This window comes from Petaurus breviceps, unplaced genomic scaffold (assembly GCF_028583685.1).
Source record: "Petaurus breviceps papuanus isolate PSGF00001 unplaced genomic scaffold, PetGlider_PUasm1.0 551, whole genome shotgun sequence".
NCBI lineage: Eukaryota > Metazoa > Chordata > Mammalia > Diprotodontia > Petauridae > Petaurus > Petaurus breviceps.
In genome coordinates, this window is record NW_027186372.1 from 33,458,696 (window position 1) to 33,482,109 (window position 23,414).

At 44.9% G+C, this 23,414-nt stretch overlaps 1 protein-coding gene across 1 annotated transcript in view; it reads right to left on the reverse strand.

The window, feature by feature from the left end:
- Positions 1 to 500: 500 nt before the first annotated feature.
- ADAMTS2 (ADAM metallopeptidase with thrombospondin type 1 motif 2) overlaps positions 501 to 23,414 on the reverse strand; it is a 470,846-nt gene continuing 447,932 nt past the window's right edge. The window contains exons 19-22 of the mRNA XM_069102579.1: positions 16,385 to 16,592; positions 13,761 to 13,890; positions 12,731 to 12,820; positions 501 to 5,807 (exon numbers count right to left, since the gene is read on the reverse strand). Coding sequence (XP_068958680.1) covers positions 5,359 to 5,807; positions 12,731 to 12,820; positions 13,761 to 13,890; positions 16,385 to 16,592 — 877 coding nt within the window. The 3' untranslated portion in view covers positions 501 to 5,358. The remainder of the gene's footprint in view (positions 5,808 to 12,730; positions 12,821 to 13,760; positions 13,891 to 16,384; positions 16,593 to 23,414) is intronic.

Here is a 23,414-nt window from a genome sequence, read left to right on the forward strand (position 1 = left end):
CCTTTTGCTTGCTAATTAGGTGCTAAATTCTGTTGTTTCTATACTACTAAAGGAATGTAAAGTAACATCTAGGGCAGAGCTCCAGTTGCCCAGCCTAGTTAGAGTTCTGCCTAAAAAGCTCACAAGGCAAAACACTTCACAAGTATCATCTAAGAATTACCCCAGAGTTTCTTAGTGTGAGCCTAAAATTTGGACAACACAGTGCTAGGTGCAGTAAGGGATGTGAAGGACCTAGTCCACATCTCCCCAGCTGGATTATTAGTGTCTTAAGGACAACATAACCATTTACATACGAAACAAAAAGAGAATGATAAAGAACTATGAATTGTCAATGATCTAGGTAAGTTTTTGGGAGAGGAGAGCCTCTTGTCTGATGCTGGAGCCCTGAGAGTACCAGCCTATAAGTCTCTGGGCTTCCCACACTTCTAAGGCCATCAGGACCTTTGGGCTGGGCCATGTTGAAGGTTAATGAGTTCAAATTCAAAGACAACACAAGCAGATGTTTGCAAAACACAGACATTTGAACTTTAATAAATTATAAAATTTAAAGGATCAACTCTGTATATACATGTTGTTCTACTGAGAATGGGTATTGGTGGCAGTTACCTGTAAGCCGTGGGTACTGTAATCTCTTGTCCTGCAGGACAAGGATTCTGCCCAAATGGGCAAAGGCTGTGCGTCAAATGTGAGTAAATAATAAATGTATGACATGATTCAGTCCCTGGACCCCCTGCAAGCCTGATTGGGGGAGCACCATTTGTATTGTATGTGCAAACTGTCTGAAACACTGACGCTAAGGTCAGATCCTGGAAACCTAGAGCTTGTCTAGGAGGAAGAGTGAAGCTAACACTCAAGATCATTCACCCGAAGGTGAGCACCAATGAGAAGCAGACAGAACACCCTGACAGGCCGGGGTAACTCCCTCAGCTGTGGTGCCAACAGGATCCATGGAAAGCCAAATATACCTGCAAGATCAGCTGTGTCTGACAGGGTCTAAGGTTCTCAGCTGGAGGATGGATCCTCTCTTCAGGCCCCCTGCCCAGCCAGGGACTCTTTCATTACTTAGCACCAGGATTCTCCTGGATTTCTGGGGCTGAGGCCTGGCATCTTCAGGACTTGTTTGCAGTTCTAAGACTTAGTCATGGAAGAATTGGGATGTGAGTTCCTAGAGGGCTCCCCCCCAGCCTGCTGTGAGGGGTGGGCAATGGTTACATATACCAGCCTTCCTGGTCCTCAGCACTGACCCATCTCCTCCCAATTTCTAGAACCCTCCCATATTATCCTGCTGACACTGAGGCCTATATCTGAAGCCAGAACTCATCAGAACTCCTTCACTTTCTTTTTAGACTGACTGCAATGCTTGCTTGTTCAGTCTTGCCCATTATGAGGAGGCTGTGTGCTCAGGAAGAACAGTAAAGGCCTCTTAGAGGCCAGGTCTCTAAGCCTCACCTCAGTAGGACCTTTCTCAGTGTCCAATGCTTCGGGATGCCACTTGTGAAATGGAACCGTAACCACTTGACTTTCCCATCTATGCAAACACCTACCTGAGGGTATGTCCTGTGGGTAATAAAACTAGATTAGAGCTCAAAGAGATAAGGTCATTCAATTAGCTCATTTCAGCTGTTATGTCCTCCCACAATGTACACAAGATCCCAGATGAGGTGGGAGTGAAGGGTCTAAAATTTATCCCCTTGTTTTCTGTTTCTACAAATACCTCCTTATTATTGGCAACCAAAATAAATGGCACTGAGATGGGCAACTTATTTTTGAAGATGTTTTGAGTTGAGGACTATAAATATTGCTTTTAAAATAAAAAAATGCAATAGAAAATGCTTCCCAATATATCACTAGTATTCTTTTTTTTTTTTTAAAGAAATCCTTTTACCCTAAATAGTAATTCTCCTGGTCCCTAAACACCATTAGGCTTCTAATATGTCAGCAAGATTCCTAGATTTCTTATCCCACTGATATGACTCTCTTCCCAACATATATACTTTTCCCCATTTAAAATCACATGATCTCTATTTTGTCTGATCTCAGAAAATGGGCTGGCCATTATTCTGGCACCTCTGGATGTGAGCAGCGCTGGTCACATTGGAGAACACGCAGAAAGCCAAAGGGAGAGATGCTAGGGAAAAAGCCTACCAGTGTATTCCCTAATGGGAAAATCCAGCCCTGAGACAGCTGCCCATTTTGTTTATAGCATCTGTTGAGTTCACACACACTTCCTCACAATAGGCCCTGAATGGTACCTGGGTGCACTTGACCTTAGGCAGTCACTTAACCTCTCTCCCTGGGAGCTTCAGTAGAGAGTGCTAGGAATAGAATTGGGGGATCTAGGTTGGAATTTTTGACTCTGCTGATGTCTAGTCATGTGACTTTGGACAAACCACTTCCCCTTTCTGGATGCCACTTTCCCAATGAGTAAAATAGAGAGAATAAAAATTGTACTACCTGCTTCTCAAAGAGAGAGTAAGAATCAAATGAGAGGATAAAGAGCAATGCAAATGGATGTTTACGGCCTCACTAGTAAAGTAGGGACCATACTATTACCTGCCAGAAGGCAAGGGTCAGATCAAATACTGTGAGGTCTCTTGAAAGTTTGAGTTTCTTTGTTCTCCCTCTGATAGCACAGGAAGAGGTCAGTGACCAGACACCTCTTTCTGCTGTGTGGCACTGCCCAGATACCAGGGTCTGAGAGTCTTTGATTTTTTTTTGTGCCAAAAGCAGGAAGATGGGCAGTTAAAAGTAGGCACTAGACACGGCTTAGCCTGAAGGAAACTTACTTGGTTCCAACTGGTGATATTCTTGGATGAAGAGGAGGAACAGACCCAGTGATTTTTCCTGAAACCCTGGGCCCTGCCCCTCATTTTCTTGGAAGTGACCATTAGAATGTATAGATGCTGAGTTCATTTGAAAATACTCATTGTCCAGTAAGAAAACAATTCTGTAGGTTTCGAGGGGGTGGGGGATTAAGCTTCATTTAAAAAATAATTTCAATGCAATAAAAATTAGAGCTTTCAAAGGATCCCTTGGTCTCTAAGGATCATGTGACTGGGAACTACATGAGCAGGACTGGAAAACGCTTTACAGAAGTGAGTTCCATTAGGACAAACTGAAGACAATGGAAAAGAGTGGATCCCAGATTGGATTATCCAGAATCTGTAGCAGGACAGAATCAATGTAATGGTCCACTGTTAATTCTTTTCATCACATAATGAAGGGCAAGAATAAATATGGCCTCTCTCCAGGAGGGGGCATATTCTATGACTATTTTTCCTTCTGTTTAAACAATAAACTCTTTTAGCATTAATACCAAGAAATGCTTCCACTTTTTCTTTTCACCCTAAATATTTCAACCTCTTCTCCCCAGCGCTTTGCCACCCACCTGTCCAGTAAAAGAAATAAGTGCCTCACTTAATCTGTAACTGTTGGGGCAAACTTGGTGTCTTCCTTTCCAGTGGTCTGGCTCCTAGAGCTACCATTATATGGAATATTGAGAGTAAGATGGGGGTAGCTGTCAAGGGTACCTGGGGCTATGCCCCCTTTAGGGTACATGAAGGTGGGGGGGGTGGGACGAAAGAAAAATGACCTATCATCAGGGGCCACTTTGGGCAGGCATGGGTCACATACTCAGGAGAAATGACCCAGCCTCCCCTGAGCAAAAAACTGGGTGTGAGAAGGATGCCCTTGATTGAAAGGGCAGTTCCTGACTCCCTCCACTGAAGGAGGACAAAGGTCTTGGCACATATTTTGTTTTGTTGATAAAGCACCATTGATTTGTAAACTGGATGTGTCTAGTCATACTCCCCAACAAGGAAATCTAGAAAAAGACAAAATAAGAGAACTACTAAGCTTACTCTTACTTCCCCTTGGCCATAAAATGGGGATGCATAACTTTATAAATAATTATTTCATGAATATTTATGGACCACTTAAGTCAGTGGAGGGGACCAGGATGGGTTTTCATTTAGGGGTGGAGACCAAAGTTGGAGTGGTGCTCATACCGTCCTCTCCAGCACCTTTTGAACTGTCTTCTTGTACACCCTAACAAAGGAAGCTGGGGTACATTGATCTCCTGTAAAAACACATGTTGCAGGACTCTCAGTCTTGACTATCAAAATACAATATATCCATTTGCCTTTATCTTACTGTTTCAGAGGGTTAACCCCAAGTAGCAGAAGAGAGCGTAGTATATAGGGGATATGAAATGGTAGTAAGGAAACCAGCATGTTAGTCCTGACTCTGCCACTATCTAATTGAGTGATCATGGCCCTTGGTTTCCTCATGTGCAAAGCCATGTCAAACAACCCCTAAGCTCTTGACCTCTATTCTAACATTCTATGACATCTGGTTTGAATATTTCTGTACAAAACTCTCTCTCTCCTACAATCCACAAAGCAAACCACTGCACTTACTTCTTGGCACTGGTTCCTTGGCAGAGCTTGGTGGAGAGATCTTACCGTGGGACAGCAGAGAAAAGGTTTTTATTCCTCTCCACCTCCCTTTGCTGGCTCTGCTGTGGCTGGAGAAGAGGTCATCACTGTAGCAAGGTTGGTAAGGGAATTGCCATGGGGAGGGGACATTTTTTTTTCTCCAGCAATCTATGAACCTCTGTGCGTGTGTGTTATTTAAAAAATTTTTTTGCTACTTGCTGGTTAGAGACAGTAATGGTTTGGAGTCAATGAACCTGGCTTTGAATTTTGTCTTTGCTACTCCCAAGTTATGGGACCTTGGATAAGTCACCTATCTTTTCTGATCTTCAGTTTCATCATCTATAAATGGTAAGGGTTAGAATAGATAATCTCTAGGACCCCTTCCATCTCTAAATACAAGGACCCAGCAGTCCATCGTTGCCTCTCAAATGTGTCTTCACCTCTCAAAGGGTGAAACCCAAATGGAAAGAAAATTTGGCAAGGCATTTCAGGAGCTGCCTAATCCTGAGATCAAGAACTAAGGGAATGCTATTGGGCCTAGGGGCAGCTCTGCCCTCTCTGCAGTAGAATTTTTATGGCCTGGGATTCTTTCCAACAACTCCCCTAACCCAGCTCTATTTTCTCTTGGTTTTAGATCCATTCTGCTAAACGCTGGTGAATATCATGTTTAAACCGCAGCCCTCCCATGGGTATCCCCAGGCTCTGTGTGCTTTGCTACATCCACAGGAATGTGACTCTGCATTCCCCACTATCATGGAAACCAACCTTTGCCACCTTCTCTCTCTTTTTCAGTCTTTTAGAATTGGGCATTTCTGCCATAGCACCACTCCCCCTCATTTCTAGGATGGGCATTATTACTATGCTGCCTGTTACATCTCTCCAAGAGGAAAAAATATGCTACCGACGGCATCTTTCTGATTTATTAGAACCTTCCGAGCATCTCTCTCTTCCATTTCTCAGCAATGAGCTCCTGGATCCTCTGATTCTTGGTCCTTTCATACGGGGTCCTTTTATGTGGGATGAGGTTGGGCTGCTGGACGTCATCGTCTGGGCCTTGAACCTTGTAGGGAGTGTCTACAGCATTGATGTCTGGATGTTCCTCCTCTGTGATGTTGGGTCCCACGTCACTAGTGGGAGTCACTGGGGGGTGTGCCAGAGACGGTTGTGCCTCTGGAGGGGTTGGAAGTGTCGGGAGCAGCACCTCAATGTCATTGTTTCTTCCAGGGGTTGGCTCAGTCCCGTTGTCATCCGTGATGTTATTGTAGAGGTTACAGGACTTGCAACAGAGCTGGTTATAGCCCGGGATGGAGCAGTATCGAGATAGGACTTCCATCCGGCAGAACATTGATTTGTCCCCTTGACAGTGTCCTTCTGAAAGAGAAAAGCGGGATAGATGACCACACCAGGAAAACAACATGCGTGGATTTCTGACTGATTATCTAGGCCTCAGGCCATACCTTATATTGTTAACAGAATGGTGGAGTGACAGCCGAAATGTACTTAGCTACATGGTGCCTTCCCCAGAATATTGAATGTTAGTAATCTGAAGGTCCTTAAGCAGGGGTTCTTAACTTAGGGTCTGTAAACCTGTTATCTGAAAAATATTTTGGTAACTATATTTCGATATAACTAATTTCCTTTGTAATCCTATGCCTTTTTTTTTAAGCTCTTAGGGTTCAGTGACTTGCCCAAAGTCACAGTTAGTAAGTGTCTGAGGCCAAATTTGAACTCAGGCCCTCCTGACTCCAGGGCCAGTGTCCGTCCTATCCACAGTACCATGTAGTTGCTCCAATCCTATGCCTTTTTGAATGCATTTTAAAAAGCATGATTGTGAGAAGAGATCCTCAGGCTTCCCCAGACTGGCTGGGGTTTAGAACTCTTGCCCTACAATGACCATCCTTAAGGCCATCCTCAATGGCCGGATATGAGAGGTGGGTGAGAAATGGTCCCAATCTCAGTCTGAAGACCTGAGTCTGAATCTTGGATCTCATACTTTTTAGCTGTTTGATCCAGAGCAAGTCACTTTCCTCCCCTGACACACGGGGATGGTAATACTTATACAAGCAGAGTGCTGTGTAAAATCTGAAGAGCTATAGAAATCCACAGTGGTGGTTTATTTTCTGGAAAGGTTGTCTTGGCTGCCCCAGACTCGCAGCAATGGAGCATGATGACCCAGTGGGCCCTCTCCCAGCCCAGGTCTATCTGTGATGTGATAAAAGCAGGCAGCCAATGGAACGCCGTGAACCTGTGAAGGGGGTGTCCTTCAGACGACTTCTTCATGCTCAGCTATGTTGATCAACCCTGCACTTTGGGACTCCTTCTCCAGGGGGTTCTGTTTGCTATCCTATGTCTCCTCTCAGCTTGTGTACCTCAGCACTAGCTCCTCTACTAAGAAAAGTCATTGCTGTCTTGAGAAGTCAATGTAGCATAAGAATAGAGTGAGTGGTCCTGGGGTTTTAAGACCTGGTTTTTGAACCTGGTGTGACTAGGTCTCTAGATATCACCTTGGATCCTTTCCCACTTCCAAGGCTGTTTCCTTGCTGACCCCTCCCCTGCCTTGCTTTAGGCTGCTTTGGGGGCTAGCATAAGACAATATTGCCAGTGGTTGGGTAGATGGGTAGGGCAATCTCTGTCTAGAGGAAATCCCATCTATTGGAGGGTGCTCACTGAGGCTCCATGTTCAACAAGTCCTTGAGGCATATCATACTTGGGGCTATGAGGGGCACTGTCATTGTCCTTAGGGTTACTATCTTCAATACTCATTAACCAAAAGCACAAGTGGTTTAGAAATCCCAGGCTGCAAATTGCTTCTAAAGTCAGGTGTTTATTATGTAAGCAGCTGACCCAAAAAGGCAATTCACTCCTGAGTCATTTATATTTGTTCTGAGAATGAATCATACTCAACGGGCAAGAGACTTACCAGTGAGGTCATAGCCTCAAACCTCGGATCCACTGTGGATCTAGCCTCTACTTGGAGACCCCCATTGAGGACTGAACTCATTGCCATGTAAGTAGACTCTTTGGTTTTCAGAGGGCTGCAGTCTATTCCTTATAGCCTTTACTAGCTGGTCCCAATTCTTTTCCTAGAGCCCCTCAGAGAAGGGTGAACCATCTGTTTCTTCATAGCCCTTTGAAGATTTAGGTTGGGGGTGGCTAGGTGGTGCAGTGAATAGAGCATCGACCCTGGAGTCAGGAGGACCTGAGTTCAAATCCGGCCTCAGACACTTAATAAAAAAAAAAGCTAGCTGTGTGACCACCTTGGGCAAGTCACTTAACCCCAATTGCCCTCCAAAAAGCAAAAAAAAAAAAAAAAAGCTGTAGGTTGACCCTCATGTGCCTATGCCTAATGTCTGTTCTCCTCGAACTTTACTTGTTTCTAATTTAAATTAACAACACTTCAGATATGACTATCACCCTTGATCTCAATATGACATGTTTTCAATTCTCTACTCAGCTATTTTGGACATCTTCTTCCAGACACTTCCCAACCTGTCAGCACCCTTCCTGGGCTGGTAGCCAGAACCAGCCACGTTCTCCCAGCTTTGGTGTGACAAGTAAAACAGACTATACTACCTCCCACCTTCTCTAATCTAGACACTGTCCATCTTCTAACAGAGCCTTTTGCTCCCTTGACTTCTTTGCCTTTAGGAAGGCAACACACCATAGTGGAGAGCTAGATCAGGAAGACCCAGGTTCAAATCTCATCTCAGGCACTTATTAGCTATGTGACCCTGGGAAAGTCATCCAATCCTCATCTGCAAAATGAAAGGGTTGGACACTTTTCCAAGTCTAAAATTGTGGTGATATAACAGCATTATGTCCTGTTCCTCCTGATCCTCCTCCAGGTCACTCGGGGTCTCATTCACTAGTCTCTTCTTCCTCCCATATCCCAAGTGCGCCCTTTGTCCTCAGACCCTCTTTCTCTTTTTCCATCTCAGTGACTCCCATAGCTCCAATTTTCAACTCTACAAAGATTGCTCCTAAATCTACATGGGATTGTAGTGGAAGGGATCTATGAGATCATCTACTTTGACCCTCTTATTTTGTAGTGAAAAAAATGAGGGTTCTCCAAAGGATTCTCCACATGACTTATTTGTGTAAGGTCACCCTGAAAGTGGCAGAGTCAGGACCAAGACCAAAGCCAAGACACCTCTGATGACTCCAAACTAGTGTTCTCTGCACTACACCATGACCCTCCCTGTCTAGTACCAACCTCTCCTTTGGGCTCTAGTCTCCTCTCTCCAATTGCCTACTAGACATCACCACTCACTTATTCTGATGGCACCTCACCTTCCCATTCCTCTCCAGTTGCATTCACTTTTAGAATCTCATTTTACATAGAACCTTGATTCTCCTTTCCTTGGATACTTTGAAATCTGGTCCAGTGTGCAATCTGATTATGTCCAGTGTCCCCCTCCTTAGCTATATGCATATTCCAGACCAATCAGATTATGGGTGCTTACTTAGTATCATAGAATCATAGATTTGGATCTAGAAAGGGCCATAGAGACTACTGAATCAAATACTCTTATTTTACAGATAAGGAAAGTAAGGCCAAAAGAGGTTAAGTGACTTGCCCAGGGTCATGCACTCATCCTGGTCTGTGCCTGAGGTGGAATTTGAACCCAGGTTTTCCTTACTACAAGCTCAATGTCCTATTTACTACATCATGATACTTTTTTTTTTTACTTTCTCATAGATCGAGTCTGCTCATACTGAGTTGGCTTATCCACGGTTTAGCTAAGAAACAGCAATTTTAGTCCAAGATCGAAAGTTGACCATCATATCTGAAGGGAATTATTTTCCTGAAGAAAACTGATGATTGACTGTTTGCCTCAAGACCTAGATATAAGGCAGCCCTGAAATTGCTTATATTATACCAAGAGAAAGAATACTCAACTTAAAGTCAGGGAACCTGAGTTATAGTTTTTACTCTTCCACTAACTAGATTTTGATCTTGGGCAAGTCACTGAGTCTCAGTTTCCTCTTTTAAATAAAAGGAGGTGTTTTGGATGGGCAGACTTCTCCTTGGGATCTTACCAAACTCTAACATACCATGAATTAACCTCTTATCATCATCACCCAACACTTTCTTGGAAGGACTCAAGCTTGAGCCTTCTAGGCTGTTATTTGCCATACCGTTCTCCTTACCCAGAATATAAGGTTCACACTCATATAAGCCAGGATGGGAATCCACCCTTGCCACAGTACCACTCTTTCTAGGGATGGCAGGCCCTGTGGATCATGGCTTCCTGCCTACAGTTCCATACATTCTGGGGGCCATGGCTCTTCCCCTAAACATTCACCCCTTTGCATCGCTAGGAAAGCCAGGGCATATTCCTAAACCCAGGAGATACATGGATGACCCCAAGAAGATTCAGAAAAATATTGTCTTGTTCAAAAGCAAAGACTCCAGTTTGACACATCAGCCAATAGAAGGATAGAGAGCAGGAGAGAAGCATAGACTAGCAAAAGAGCATTTCAGTGGAAAAGGTGCCAGGGCTTTGGAGGGAACGGGGCCTCTACTGACTCTAATATGTGGGAAAGCAAACATTCCTCCAAACCTGTTTTCTATCTCACCTGCAAACTCCCCATGACTAGCTTGTTTGTAATCTTGTTCTGCTCTCTTACTGCTCTATGTTTCCTGATGTGTCTCTCAGCTGCTATGTTTTATTGAGAAAATAAAATTGGAAATCTGACCTCAGTGGGATAGACCAGTGACAACTTAGGCTTTTTTGAAGCTTGGGTTACATTAAGACCAGTGTGGATACAGCCCTCAGCCAACCATAGGCCATACTGGGAGTAGGAAGAGAATATAAGGGTGCTTCCCAGGGCCCAGAGTTGTATCCTCCATCTCCATGTCTGTCATGGATAGGGAAAACCTTAAGGTCTGACTACTTAATACACATCAACTTAACGCTCCTGTCAGAGCCCATTAGGTAACAGCCTCCTTCATTATAGGCTTTTGGGAAAAGAATCTTAAGCAAAGCCTTATTACTTCCTGACCCAAGGTATTTATTCAGGGGTTGCTGAATGTGAATGGTGTTTGATAAAATGCTAAATGTCACCCAACAATTATCTCCACACCTGTTCCATCTCCATGTAATGATTCTGAAAAATTGTCCCCTGTGAAACACAAAATAGATTCTCTAGGCTCTCCTCAAACCCAACTATCCATTCTGTCAAGCTCTTATTTTAACTGGCAGAACATTTGACTCTATGTCTTCATGAACTGGGGAAGACACTATATTTTTATAGCTTGTGCAGGACAGTGCATGTAAAGTGCTTTGCAAATTTTAATGTACTATACAAATGCTATAATAATAATAGCAATACTCATTATTATTATTACAGGCTAAATTGGCCTTGCACAAAAGACCTGGGAAGCAGACTGAAACAGCACATCTTTAATAGTCTGTTAAATACATACAAAACACTAATAAAATATCCCTGATAAACCAAAGTGCATATTGACGTGGTGCACAATGCCTGGATACCTTATTGCGCCACTCTCGACAGCCACCCATATCTCAAAACGTCACTAAACAGTTAGTTGTCTATTGAAAGTTTGAAAGTTAACAGTCGTGAACATAGTTATACAGTTTAACACCGATTATTTTACATAACAGTATTCAGTGCCAGCAAGGTGTCTTTGCTCTGCGGTCGTGTTGATGAAATATTAACAGCTTTTTTGGGAAAAAACAGCAACAACACCACATTTGTCTAGACCGCCAGCAATCAAAGATGGAACTGCATGGTGGGGAATGACACATCTGAAGCGCTACATTGCCGCAGAGCTGAGATTCGAGTCTGTCATCTGACAGGGTCCCACTTATGGGCATGGGACGGCCCCAAACTTAGAGCCTACGGATGACTTGGTAGATAGAAATGGTAGCTGGAATATGTGCATTCCAAAACTAAGATGTCTTTTGAAATGCTCTCTAAAGGACTAACTCCTCTTCCTTGGCACAGAAATGTCACGGGAAGTAACGAGGCCATTTGAGTTTGGAGGAAACAAAAGAAAAAAGGACTCTCTTTCCTTTGGGAACTGTGCAAATTCCCCTAAGAACGTTCCTGACTTCTTGTCTATGCCAGTTTGAGTCAGATCCTGGCAGACAAGCTTGTGATATACCAGGGTGATGTTTGCTTTTGAAGCCAGGCTTATTGATCAGTGCTACTACCTTTCACCTTTAAGGCATTTTTCTAAATGTTTCTCCTAAGCAAAACAGCCATAACAATTGAGGTAATTCTGTAGTGGTTTCCGCAGTCCCATTGGCCACTTGACATATCTACATGAAATAGTGTCTGACTGTCTGTTTCTTTGTCAGTCTCTCACTCACACAGGCATGCTGCTCAGCGTCAAAACATGTGCAGTTAGCAAAAGACCTGGGGGTTGATGAATGAAAACCCAGAATAACGGGGTCTCTCTGGATACTACAACCACCTTTTAGAACAGACCACTTCCAGGGCAGGGGAGGGTACGGGCTGTGGGGTCAAGAGTTCTGCCACTTGCAGAAAAGCCCAGACTTTGTGTTGGGACACAAAACCCTTTATGAAAATGAGCCCAGGGGCCCCAGGGAACACAGAGCAAAAGCAGCAGCAGCAGCAGCAGCAGCAGCAGCAGTGAGTGGAGCCTTTAAACATTCCCACAGGATGGAAACACGAGAAGCCTGTGTTGTTTTGAGCATTGCACAGGAACAAACACGAAATGAAAGGCAGAGAAAAAGAACAGAGCTGGGTGCCCTGTGGGGAACACAACACGTGAGGAAGGTGGGGTAGGGATGGAAGGAAGTCTCTCATTCATCTGTCTACCCTGTTGGAAGAAAAGCAGGCTGAGGGGAGGAGATGTTGGGCAGAGGAAGAAGAAGAGAAAGAAACTTGGCACTCCAAGGTCTGTTGTCATGGGGATGTGATCATGTTCATGACCGGGTCTCGGTCTTGGCCCCAAACTGCACATCTTGGACCAGGGAGTTGCTTTTCACCTATGCCTGAGAGCCCCAGGCTGATGGCTCTTGGCACTATCCCGGAGGCCTGGGCCTCACAGCAGAAATTCTCCTTCCCACGTCCGCAGGCCGGGACATCATTCGCCTCCAGGGCAACACGGGCTCTGAATCAGAGAGAGGCCAGGCATTGAGGAGGCCTCTGGGAAGAAAGAAAGATTCAGCCCCAGAGAAGACTCAGGAAGAGTCAGGGGAACTTTCCATAGAGAGAGAGGAAAAGAGCCAAAGGCAAGATCCGCAGTGGCCCGGGCATGCAGGAAAGGCCGAAGGCAGAGTTATAAATGGGTCTTTTACTTGACGAGATTTTCTGGATCGGATAGTCAGGGTCTGGACGTGACAGCCACTGGATGAGGTAACTCTTCTTGGAAGGATCAGAGATGTTTCCTAAGAGAAAGAGAACAGAGATGTTTGAGCCAACAGGGGCTGGCCTGGGGACCTCAACCCAGCCCTCAGAGAGGTGTCATTGAAACTTAGAGGGCTGAGATGTTAGGACCCAGGGACAGGAGGGGAAGGGAGTCCAACAGAGAAAAGGTGAGGGTCAGTCAGTATCCTAGTAAGGATTGATCTGGAAAGACTTAAAAGGATTTAGGCTGGAGGATTGTCATCATGAGCTTTTAAAACTTCCCCAAACTCAGTGACTTATAATGAAAGACTGAATGATGGAAACCCCCTTGGATCAAATTCATAAGCAACTGTCTTTAAGACCCCATAACACAATCATTGCAAAAGGTTTGGACTAGGTTGGACATAGAGAAACATCCTTGATTCCCTAGATAGGTCTCCAGGTTAGATGTTCAGCCCTAGGTAACACTTTCCTGGACTGGACATTCTGTAGAAGATGTTGGCTTCCAGGTTCAGTGTTGGGACTGAATGGGACACCCCGGGATTGTTTTAACAGTTCAGCCTGAACCTGAGCTCTTCCTCCCTGACTTTTTTTTGCCTAAGCGGCAACATCTAAGGTATCATGATGGGTGTGATGACACCTGAGATGAGGGTAAGGTGCAATCACAGGTGGCACTTGATGCTCAGAAGAAGCCTAATTTCACCATAGACCTTTTTCAGGGGATGCTTAAAACTTATTTAGAGACAATATAGGTGCATAGAGTTATAGACCTGGAAATGACCTTGGAGGCTGTCGTTCCCTAAGTTCACAGATGAGGAAACTGAGGTTGGGAGAGGTCACATGGTCAGTAAGCATCTGAGACAGGATTTGACTTGTGTCCTGACTTCAGATCCACTGACCTATCCCCTCATCCATGCTTCCTCTCCAGGCAATCCCCTTTGGTGCTACATGCCAACCTGGCCAGCCTTGGAGAAGACTTACGGGGACATATGGAGAGTCTGCACGTCCTTGCTGTCTCAGGACGTTCCTCCCGACAGGAGCCAATGGTACCGTCCTGGGTGCGACACAGGACCTGGCGTTCTTGAGTGCCATTGCCACAGCTCACTGAACACTGGAAGAAAGGTGCATCATTAGTGCTTCCCACAGGTGAGGCTGTCTAGAATTCTGCTCTCTATATTTCTTGTGTGTATCTATATCTGCCCCCCCTCCCCGAATCTCTGCCCTAAAATGTAGTAGGGACTGTTTTTGCCTTTTGTGTGTGTCCATAGCTTAGCCCAGTGCCTGGTACCATAAGGTACTTAATATATACTTGTGACTGACTGGCAGCTTGTAGATCAGTCTGTACATGGTGCCCAAGTACTGACAGTGGAAGAGAAAAATATGCTTCCCCACTGGACATGAAGCTCTGGGAGACTACCTACTATCTGTACACCTTTTCCAGAAATACTAGCAGGGCTACCAACACTCAGAATAGAGCTCTGGAAAATCAGGCTTTGACAAAGCCCACTGGGAATCAAATGGAGCTTCTTGACTATGCCTTAAATCCAAATCACTCTGGCTTTTACTGATTGGCCAATAATAGGTCCCAGTCCAAGCCTTACTTAGTCACTGTTTGTGGTTTGATGACTCTGAGCGAGCAGAAATAGCAATTGTGTCTATTCTGGCCAGAAACCCTGAAGGTCTTCCCCTCCTGGATTTATTTATTTCTTTTTGAGCAGGCAAACTAGGCCATCTTTTGCCTCATTTCTTACCCAGCCTTAAATCCCTGTATCACTGAATGGGTGTTGCCTCAGAAAAATTAAGACTTGAGAAAGACCTTAGCTTAAAAAGGCCAAGCTCTCCCCACTGCATCCAGAGCTATAGCTAGTTGTCCTAACCTATGTCTTGCCACTGGACTTAAATGACTCTGGAGGAGAGAGTGAAGGCTGCACAGCTCTGCCTCACTTAAATCCAATTCACTTTCAAGTCGAGACATCACCCTCCTGATGTCAGTGGTCCTCTTTGAGAAGGAAGACTCAACAACAGCAGCAGCAGCAGGGTTATTCCACACTCATGTGACACTCTGTGGCTTACAAAGCCCTTTGCATAAGTGATAGAGGTGGCCCCAGATACACAGTTCATTCTCGCTCCTATCTGTGTTAGCATTTTAAGCCAAGATGCACGAGTTTTACAAAGCCCAGGTATCCACACAATCACTGAGTCCCTCCCGGAGTCACAGATTCTCAGAGATGGCATAGGCCTTGGAGATCAGCTGCTCCTACACCACCTTGTTTGACCAAGAAACCGAGGTACAATTAGCACTAGTTGCAGATCTCAGGTCTCCCAAATCCCACTCCAGGGCTCTTTCCACTGAACTGCATGTCTGCTTACAGGCTTGTTCTTATTCTTGTAGCTCACCAGGGTTTCCTTGTGGCTTCCCATTCCTCAACCCATGTGGAGAGGTGGCTCCTGTGGAACTCAATCACAGAGGTACCAGGACATAGGCAAGTGAGCAGAACTCGGGCCTATCTGGATTCAGATTTCCTTTCAGAGAGGAGGGAGGGCCAATGAGAATCATCCAGGAAAAAGTGGAGGCCTCCAAGTCGAATGAATAGGACATTCCTAAGGGGACTATTTTGAACCGGGATCTGTGCTCAACCTCCATGAATCTCATCTGTATGACCAACTTTTGCATGAAATCTGCCCACCTCGACAGATCCCTTGGTCTATAAAGTGCTCTCCTGGCTCCAGCTCAAACATAACAAGAATCCTTTCTACATCAGACCTGCCGAGCGGTCATCCAGCCTTTGCCTGCAGACCTCCTATGAGAGGGAACCTGCTCATTACCTCCCGAGGTGACCCTTTCCAGTTTTGGATAGTTCTAATCAGATGGAAGCCTGTTTGCCCCTCTATGTCTGCTTTCTGGGGCCAAATGGAATGTGCCCGGCCTCTCTTCCACACAGCCCTTTAGGAGACAGCACTCATTCATCCCCTTCCCTCCCTTCTTTTAGGTCTTGTTCCATATCTGGAGCCTATTTATTCCGTCAGAATCCCCGCATTGAAACTGGAATCTTCTCTGGTCTTCAACTGGATAATTTCTGTTTTGTGTCCAGCAGAATCTGCTCTTTTGGCCCCAGAGAGGCCCTTGTCCTTAGCCTCACTTCCCTGCCTCTGTCGTCCCATTGGGGCTGCTGTCTCCTCTCCTCAAAGCTCTCTAGACCTTCCCTCTCACCTCCAACTTCTTCTCGACTTAGCATTCCTAACAGAGATCCACTGACAATTGCAACTGCCCCTCTTGAAACCAGAGTGCACCATTGAATTTTCATTCACACTACAGTGAAGAAACTGGTCTGTGCCCTGAGTGTCTGTACTGCACTGCTTTAGCCTCTAGGGTTATCTTTGTGTCTACCAGGATCAGGTCATTGCAACATGCCCAGCCGCTTTGGTGTCTTGAGTTCAACGGTGACCTCTAAGGCCCTTTTCTTCCTGGTATGTGTGGGTGCAGACAGGCTGCTGGCTCTGATAGTGTGCACTGTGACTTTTCCACTGATAAATCACTGAGGTGCAGCAATGGCTTCTGGAGAATGGGTGCCTTCTCTAGGATGGATGGGGAAGGTGAAGCTTACCTGGGACCAGGGCCCGATTCTCCACTGTCCTGGGCAGAGGTCCCGGTTACAGGCCCGCCTACCCTCTGGTCGTGCCTCGTTGCAGTGTTTGGTGTGGACAGAGCGATTGGTGTTATCGTGTAGGGGTTGCACACAGCGCACTGAGCGGATCTGGTAACCAGTTTTTCCGCAGCTTTTGCTGCATGGCTCCCATTCTCCTGTGACCCACCTAACAGGGCCAGAAACAAAAAAAAGGTAAATCTAGCATTTTCAGATCTGTAGCTTCTTGGAGCCTACCTCTCCTGACTCCCACCTTTGTGGGATGGGATAAGGTTCTGCGGGTGATGTGGGAAGAGAACAGGGAAGGAGGAAAGGCCTGGATCCATGGAGGAGAATATGGCAATGACTCACATGATACTCCTGTGAGGCCCAAGGGGAGCCACTGGGAGATCAAAAGCATTTGACCCAGATTTGGATTGGGCACCTCTGGTGGTTGGGAAGGCATAGACTGAGCTACTGAGCATACAAACATACTGAGTTTGGCTCAGTGTGTACTTACTCAGTAGGACTCAGGGCTGGCCTAGGAAATAAGAGGGCATGATAAGGGAACTTATCAAGACCAACCAACATGAACAGTAGACAAAAGGGAACAAATCATTTTGCCTGGGTCTGGAATCATTAATGCCCTCTGCACTCCCTCTCTAGTGTCCTATATGGCAAGGCCTCCCTGCCCCCCAGCCTGATGTCCTATATATCCCTGACCCTCTGTCCCCACCCTGATGAACCCCTTCTTGTCTTTTACCCTTCATCCCTCTAGGTTCCTGTTTTCTTCCCTGACACCATGTATATACCTTGGCTTCTATCTCAATCCCTGCTTGGTTCACTACTGCCCCCTTGTATCTCCCCCAGACACTGCATATCTCTAGCCCTTGCCTCAATGTCCTGATTATCCTACTTTCCATAGCCTCATCTCTCTGTCCCGATGCCCTATATGGCTCCTTCATGGCTCCCATTCTTCCTTAGGCTCTAAATGCCAACAGCAGTGGTGAGGAGTCAGAACAAGAAAAAGTCAAGTCCCATTGGGAGAAATCCATTGACGCAGACCAAGATAAAAGTCAGAGGGTGCTTCATACACCCAGGGTAAGTCCTATGACCCAAATCCACCTCTGTGTAGTTGGGCTTTTTCCATTCTATATTGACAGGTGAGGGGAATGCTATGAAACCATTCACACTCTAGTACCAGGGGAGGCAAAAAGCCAAATTTTTCAAGCCCAGGACTGATTTCACATATCTGGTGATGGGATGGAATTACCACCAGTGGGGTATTTATAGCATAGGCTTAGATAGTCAAATACTATTGAGCAGGCAGCAGTGTAGAAATATTGTGTTTTAGTGGAGGTTATTCTAAGGGAAACAGCACAGTGGAGAGAGCACCACATCTGGAGTCAAAGCACACTCAGTCTACCTAGACACTGGATTTGAACCTGAGCTCTAAGGTCACTTCTATGTTCTCAGCTCATTTCCAGGTCTGACAGTCTATGTTCTGAGGTGTCCTTCAGATCTAACATGCTATTTCCTTGGGTCTCTGTAGGCTGACATTCCATGTTCTAATCTCTCTCTCTCTGTCTCTCTCTCCTATCCCTGTCTCTGTCTCTCTCTCTCCCCCTCTCTCTCTCTTTCTGTCTCTGTCTCTCTCTGTCTCTCTCTCTCTTTCTCTGGAAATCAGGGTTAAGTAACTCACCCACGGTCACATAGCTGGTAAGTGTCTGAGGTTGGATTTGAACTCAGGTCCTTCTGACTCTACTTAGCCACTTAGCTCCCCCTCTAAGATCTCTTCTAATGTTTATATTCTAAGACCCCTTCTAGCATTCTATTCTGGCATCTTCCAGGGATTCTAAGAATCTACAAAAGGAGAACCAAGTCTGTGCAGATGATTCAATAATGCTCATTCGTTGCATCTCTGTGGGGTCTTGAAGGGGATTGTAGAGAGGCTACGGCAGGGGTGGGGAACCTGTAGCCTCGAGGTCACATGTGGCCCTCTAGGTCCTCAAGTGACTGAAAGGGTTGCACTTGAGGACCCAGAGGACCACATGTAGCCTCAAGGCTGTAGGTTCCTCAACCATGGGCTAGGCTTTCTGGATAAATGGGAGTTCAGTTACTTCCCTTAAAGAGAGAAATGCCAGAAAGGGTTGTGTTCATCTGTCCAAGCAGACTCTTCAGCAGGCACAAGGGAGGTGCGTGGGTGTGGCTGGCCTTGGGTCATGGGTGAGCAAGAGCAAGAATGACTAAGACATTCCAGAAAGATGATGTCTTAGCTTCTCACACAGAGCTGTCTGAAATTTAGGATTGTGGCTTCTAAAGTTTGAAAGGGACCTTAGAGGTCATCTAGCCCAGAGATCTTAAACGTGGCCTCTGAGCTGCATTCAGTCCATGCTGGAGGGCAGCTTGAGTCAGATTAAAATGTAACTGGGAAATATTTAGTGAAACAAATAAAAATACAACGAAAGAGATAATGTTCAACTCTAAGCCAATATCCTGCAGGTATCCCTATCTCTATGAGTTTGATACCACTGATCTAGCCCACCCCTCTCATTGTACAGATGAGAAAACCAATACTCAGACTTTCCCAAAGTTCAACAGGTAGTAAATAGCAGAGCTGGTAGGGACCTTAGAGCATAAAATGGTACAGCTGGAAGGAGCCTTAGAAATCATTGTGCCCAGCTAAGACACCAAGGCCCAGGGAATGGTAACATCTTCCAGCAAATGAATGGCAGACCAGGACCAGGAAAGTGGGGAGAGGAAAATAATAATCATTCATATAGCATCTATTGTGGGCCAAGCTCTGTGCTAAGTGCTTTACAAATTTTTTCTCCTTTGATCCTCATAACAACCCTGCAAGGCAGGTGCTATTAAGGTCCCCATTTTAGAATTGAAGAAACTAGGCAAACACAGAAGTCAAGTTCAGGTTTACATAGCTATTAAGTATCTGCATCTGGATTTGAACTCAGGACTTCCTGACTCCAATCCCAAAGTTCTACAGACTGAGCCCTCTAATTGCCTCCTAGGACTAGAACTTGGGTCTTCGGACTCCCAGACTGGTGGCTTCCCCAAATGCTATACCTGGTTTCTAAACTTTTGCTAAGGGCCAATGTACCCCAGAAAACCAATAATTTCTCAGCTGTACACTAGTCCAAATCCACTTCTTTTCCTCAAAACAGAAGTCCCCTCTGGTGTGACAATAACATTTTTTCCCCATCTTTGCTAAAATTGAGAGAGTTCTCATTCCTATTTCTCCCCATTCCCATCCTGCGAACCTTCATCATATTTCCTTCAAAGCCCAGGCCTGCAAGGAACTTCTCCCACTCCTTCCCTTAAATAAAGAGCAAGGATACATTACAGCATCCAAGGCCATCTCTCATCCCATTCCTAACTTTCTCAGTTCTTTTAGTCCTAGTCTTGTGGCTGTTTTCCTCAGAGATTTCCCAGTGTAATGAGTCACCTCTTATATGGAGAGGCAACCATAGTAAAATGGAAAAAAAAAACATTCATCTTGAAGTCAGAAGACCAGGCTTAGAGTCTCACCTCTAACACTTAGCTGCCTGTGTTATCCTGGGCAGGTTCCTTAAAGCCCCATTAGTCTGGATATCTAGATTTAAGCAGATGGTTGACTGGGTTGATTTGAAAGGTCTCTTCCAACTCTGATGTTCTAGAGTCCTAAAGGTATCTTTCACTAGAATCTGTCTAGTAATCTTTTTAAATCACCATTTTCCAAAGTGCTGACCTCTTCCTAACTCCCTACAAGTTACTACATCCAATTTTCTGCTTAAAACTGAGTTTAGTTGGACCCAAATTGAAATGAGACATTAGCAGAGTTAAAAATCTGTGCTAAAGCACTCAATTGGAGTTCCAGCAAAGTGGCTAGAATAGAGTCCAATGCCCCAAAAGACACAGAGGGTCCTAGTTTCCCATCCTGGATACCATGAATTCCCCTGAGTGGGACTGGACACATAATGGTGCTGCAAAGGTTTAGAATGTCACAGTCCCAGACCTCAGTGCATTTAGGATCCAAGAGATCTGACAGGAATGATCAAGTCTATGCAGATGAGCATCGTACCAAGAAGAGAGTGGTTGGAGGAAAGGAAATCCACAGCGTGCTGTCATTATTAGTAGCTTTACCAGCGGCTCAGTCTTTAGGGCTCGCCATACTGCTGTAAGACATCACTCTAGCTAGGGCAGCTTATGTGTATTCTGCATATATGTGTATATATACTCTTATATTTGTGTGCATAAACATACATGACTAGAGTCAGGAAGACTCATCTTCCTGAGTTCAAATCTGGCCTCAGACACTGACTAGCTGTGTGATCCTGGGCAAGTCACTTAGCCCTGCTTGCCTCAGTTTCCTCATCTGTAAAATGAGCTGGAAAAGGAAATGACAAACCACTCCAGTATCTTTGCCAAGAAAACCCCAAATAGGGTCATGGAGAGTTGGATACAACTGAAAACAACAATAAAAATGTATATATATGTGTGTATATTATTATATATGTCATGCAATATATATTATATAATATATTAGTATTTTACATTAGTATAATGATAGCATATTATATAAATATAAACATATGTGCATATATATTTCTTGTTTCATTCATTAGAACATGCGTTTCTTGAGAGAAGGCAATGTTTTGTTCATTGCATTTATATCCCCAGGCCCTACCACCTAGCAGGCCCTCGTTAAATGGTCGCTGGTTTGCTAATTGAGGATTCTGAGAGGGATGCCACAGCTAAAACTGCTGTTTGCTTCTCAATAGAGATTGACCAGCTCAGCTCTAATGAGTATGCTGAGTGTGGGATGATACAATCCCAGTGTGGTCTTGGGGAGCTTGCTCACACATTCTAGAACTGGGTCCTGTCTATTCACCACATAGTGAAGACACAGACTTTTGACTGGCTGCTGAGATGGAAATGGGTGCATTCCAAAGTCAAAGCCAGCATCTTTTCTTTGTCCTGCTTGGCTGTGTTCAGTGAGGAGGCCAGAACCACCATGAGCCCTTAGACAATGGCCTAGAGCCTTTATCTCTCTACTAAGGGCCTCAGCCTTGTGGTCCATAAGCACATGGAATTACTGTTTCTGTCCTGGTTCTCCTTAATGCTGGTGCCTTCCCTAAGATTACCTCCAATTTACCCTGGATATATCTGGTATGTGTGTACATAGTTGTTTTTTTTTTGTTGTCCCCTCCATTAGCTCTTTGAAGGCAGAGACCCTGTTTTTGCTTTTCTTTGTATATCCCACAGTTTAGCACGGTGTCCGTACATAGTAGATGCTTAAGAAATGCTTGTTGACTGACATATTCAGTTTCTGTTGCGTCTGTTCTTCCTGCATCTGGAGTGCTGAAGCTGCTATGACCTTGGAAGCTCTAAAAGGCTGAAGTGATAGGAGCTGGAGTGACAACTCTCACTCTTTTTTCCAACTGTTGCTGGAGAGTCTGCGGCCCACCCAACGCTACAATCAATCCTCTGTCTTTTTCCAGTGGAACTGGAGGCCGTGGGAGGATTCTTGTGAATCAACCTATCATTCACTGGGGTTACATTATGCTGACTACCCTCACATTTGAACCTGCTGAAATCCTTCTTCCTTTGACATCCAGCATGAACCCTTCCCTCTCCCAGTCCCTGAAATGAAGATAACCTCTCCCTCCTAACATTTTCCACAGCACCCTGCGGATTTCCTTTATCCCAGTCACTCTCTTCTTGTTATGATGCTTATCTGCACAAACTTTATCATTCCTATCAGATCTTTTGGATCTAAAATGTACCCAGGTCAGGGACTGCGACATTTTATACCTTTGTATAACCAGTGCTTGTATATGGTAGAGGCTTAATAAATGATTGTTGACTTTAGGGATCCCTCCACTCCCCTCATGTAGACACACTACTCCCATTCCTGGGGCATTGTCATATCCGTGAATAGGAAGCTCTATGGATTCCTTGTGGTCTGATCATTTAGCTTAACATTCCCTTCAAGGACAACAAGTTTAATGAACTGGAGGTTGGAAAAAAAAGGATAAACTCAAACCAGAACGTGTTCTCTCAATAAATCAATCCAAAAGGCCAGAGATGGCTTCTTGGTGTGCAGGCCCAGATTTCTTGCCTGGATCCTGGATAGAACCATCCTATTGATTCTCAGAGTTAGACTTCCTCTGTTCTCTTGGCACCTATTTAAAAACTCCCCACATGTTTGGATCAGGAAGTACAAAGGACCATGTGTACCATCGTCAGGGCTTCACAAATGCTTGTCTGTTCATTGACTTCTAAGTAGTGTTTCACAGAATCTCAGGACCTAGTCTAACTCATATTTGAATAGGAATCTCTAACATTTCCACTGAGTGCATCCTGATCTCCATTTGAGGACCTCAGGGAATGGGGATCTGAGTGCCACTTGAGGCTACCCGTCCCATTTGTAGACAGTTCTCTTTGTCAGTAAGTATTTACTAACTTGGAGTTGAAGCCTGGTTGTCTGCACTGTCTGCCTCTGCCTCCTCGCTCTGTCCTTGGGCCAAGCAGAGAAAATCTACTTGTTCTGAAATTAAAAAACAATACCAGGCCCCAAAGTCGTGTTTTCTCCAGGCTAAATATTTCCAGTTACTTTGACAACTCTCATATGGGATAATTTCTATTCTCTTTACCACTCTGATGCTAGGTGCTTTCCTATTGGACCTTATCTAGCGTATCATTTTCCCTCCTCAGATGTGGTGCTCAGAGCTGAACACAGCATTCTAGATGTGTTGTGACCAAGGGGGGGAATGATGATGATGATGATGACAACTAGCATTTATATAGCATTTTAAGGTTTGCAAAGCTCTTTACACATGTTATCTCATGTGATCTTCACAACCACCCTGTGGAACAGGTGCTATTATTATCCCCATTTTACAGATCAGGAAACTGAGGTACAAAGAGGTTTAGTGACTTGCCCAGGATCACATGGCTAATAAGGGTCTAAGGCAGAACTTGAATTCAGGTCTTCCTGGTTCCAAATCAGGACCTC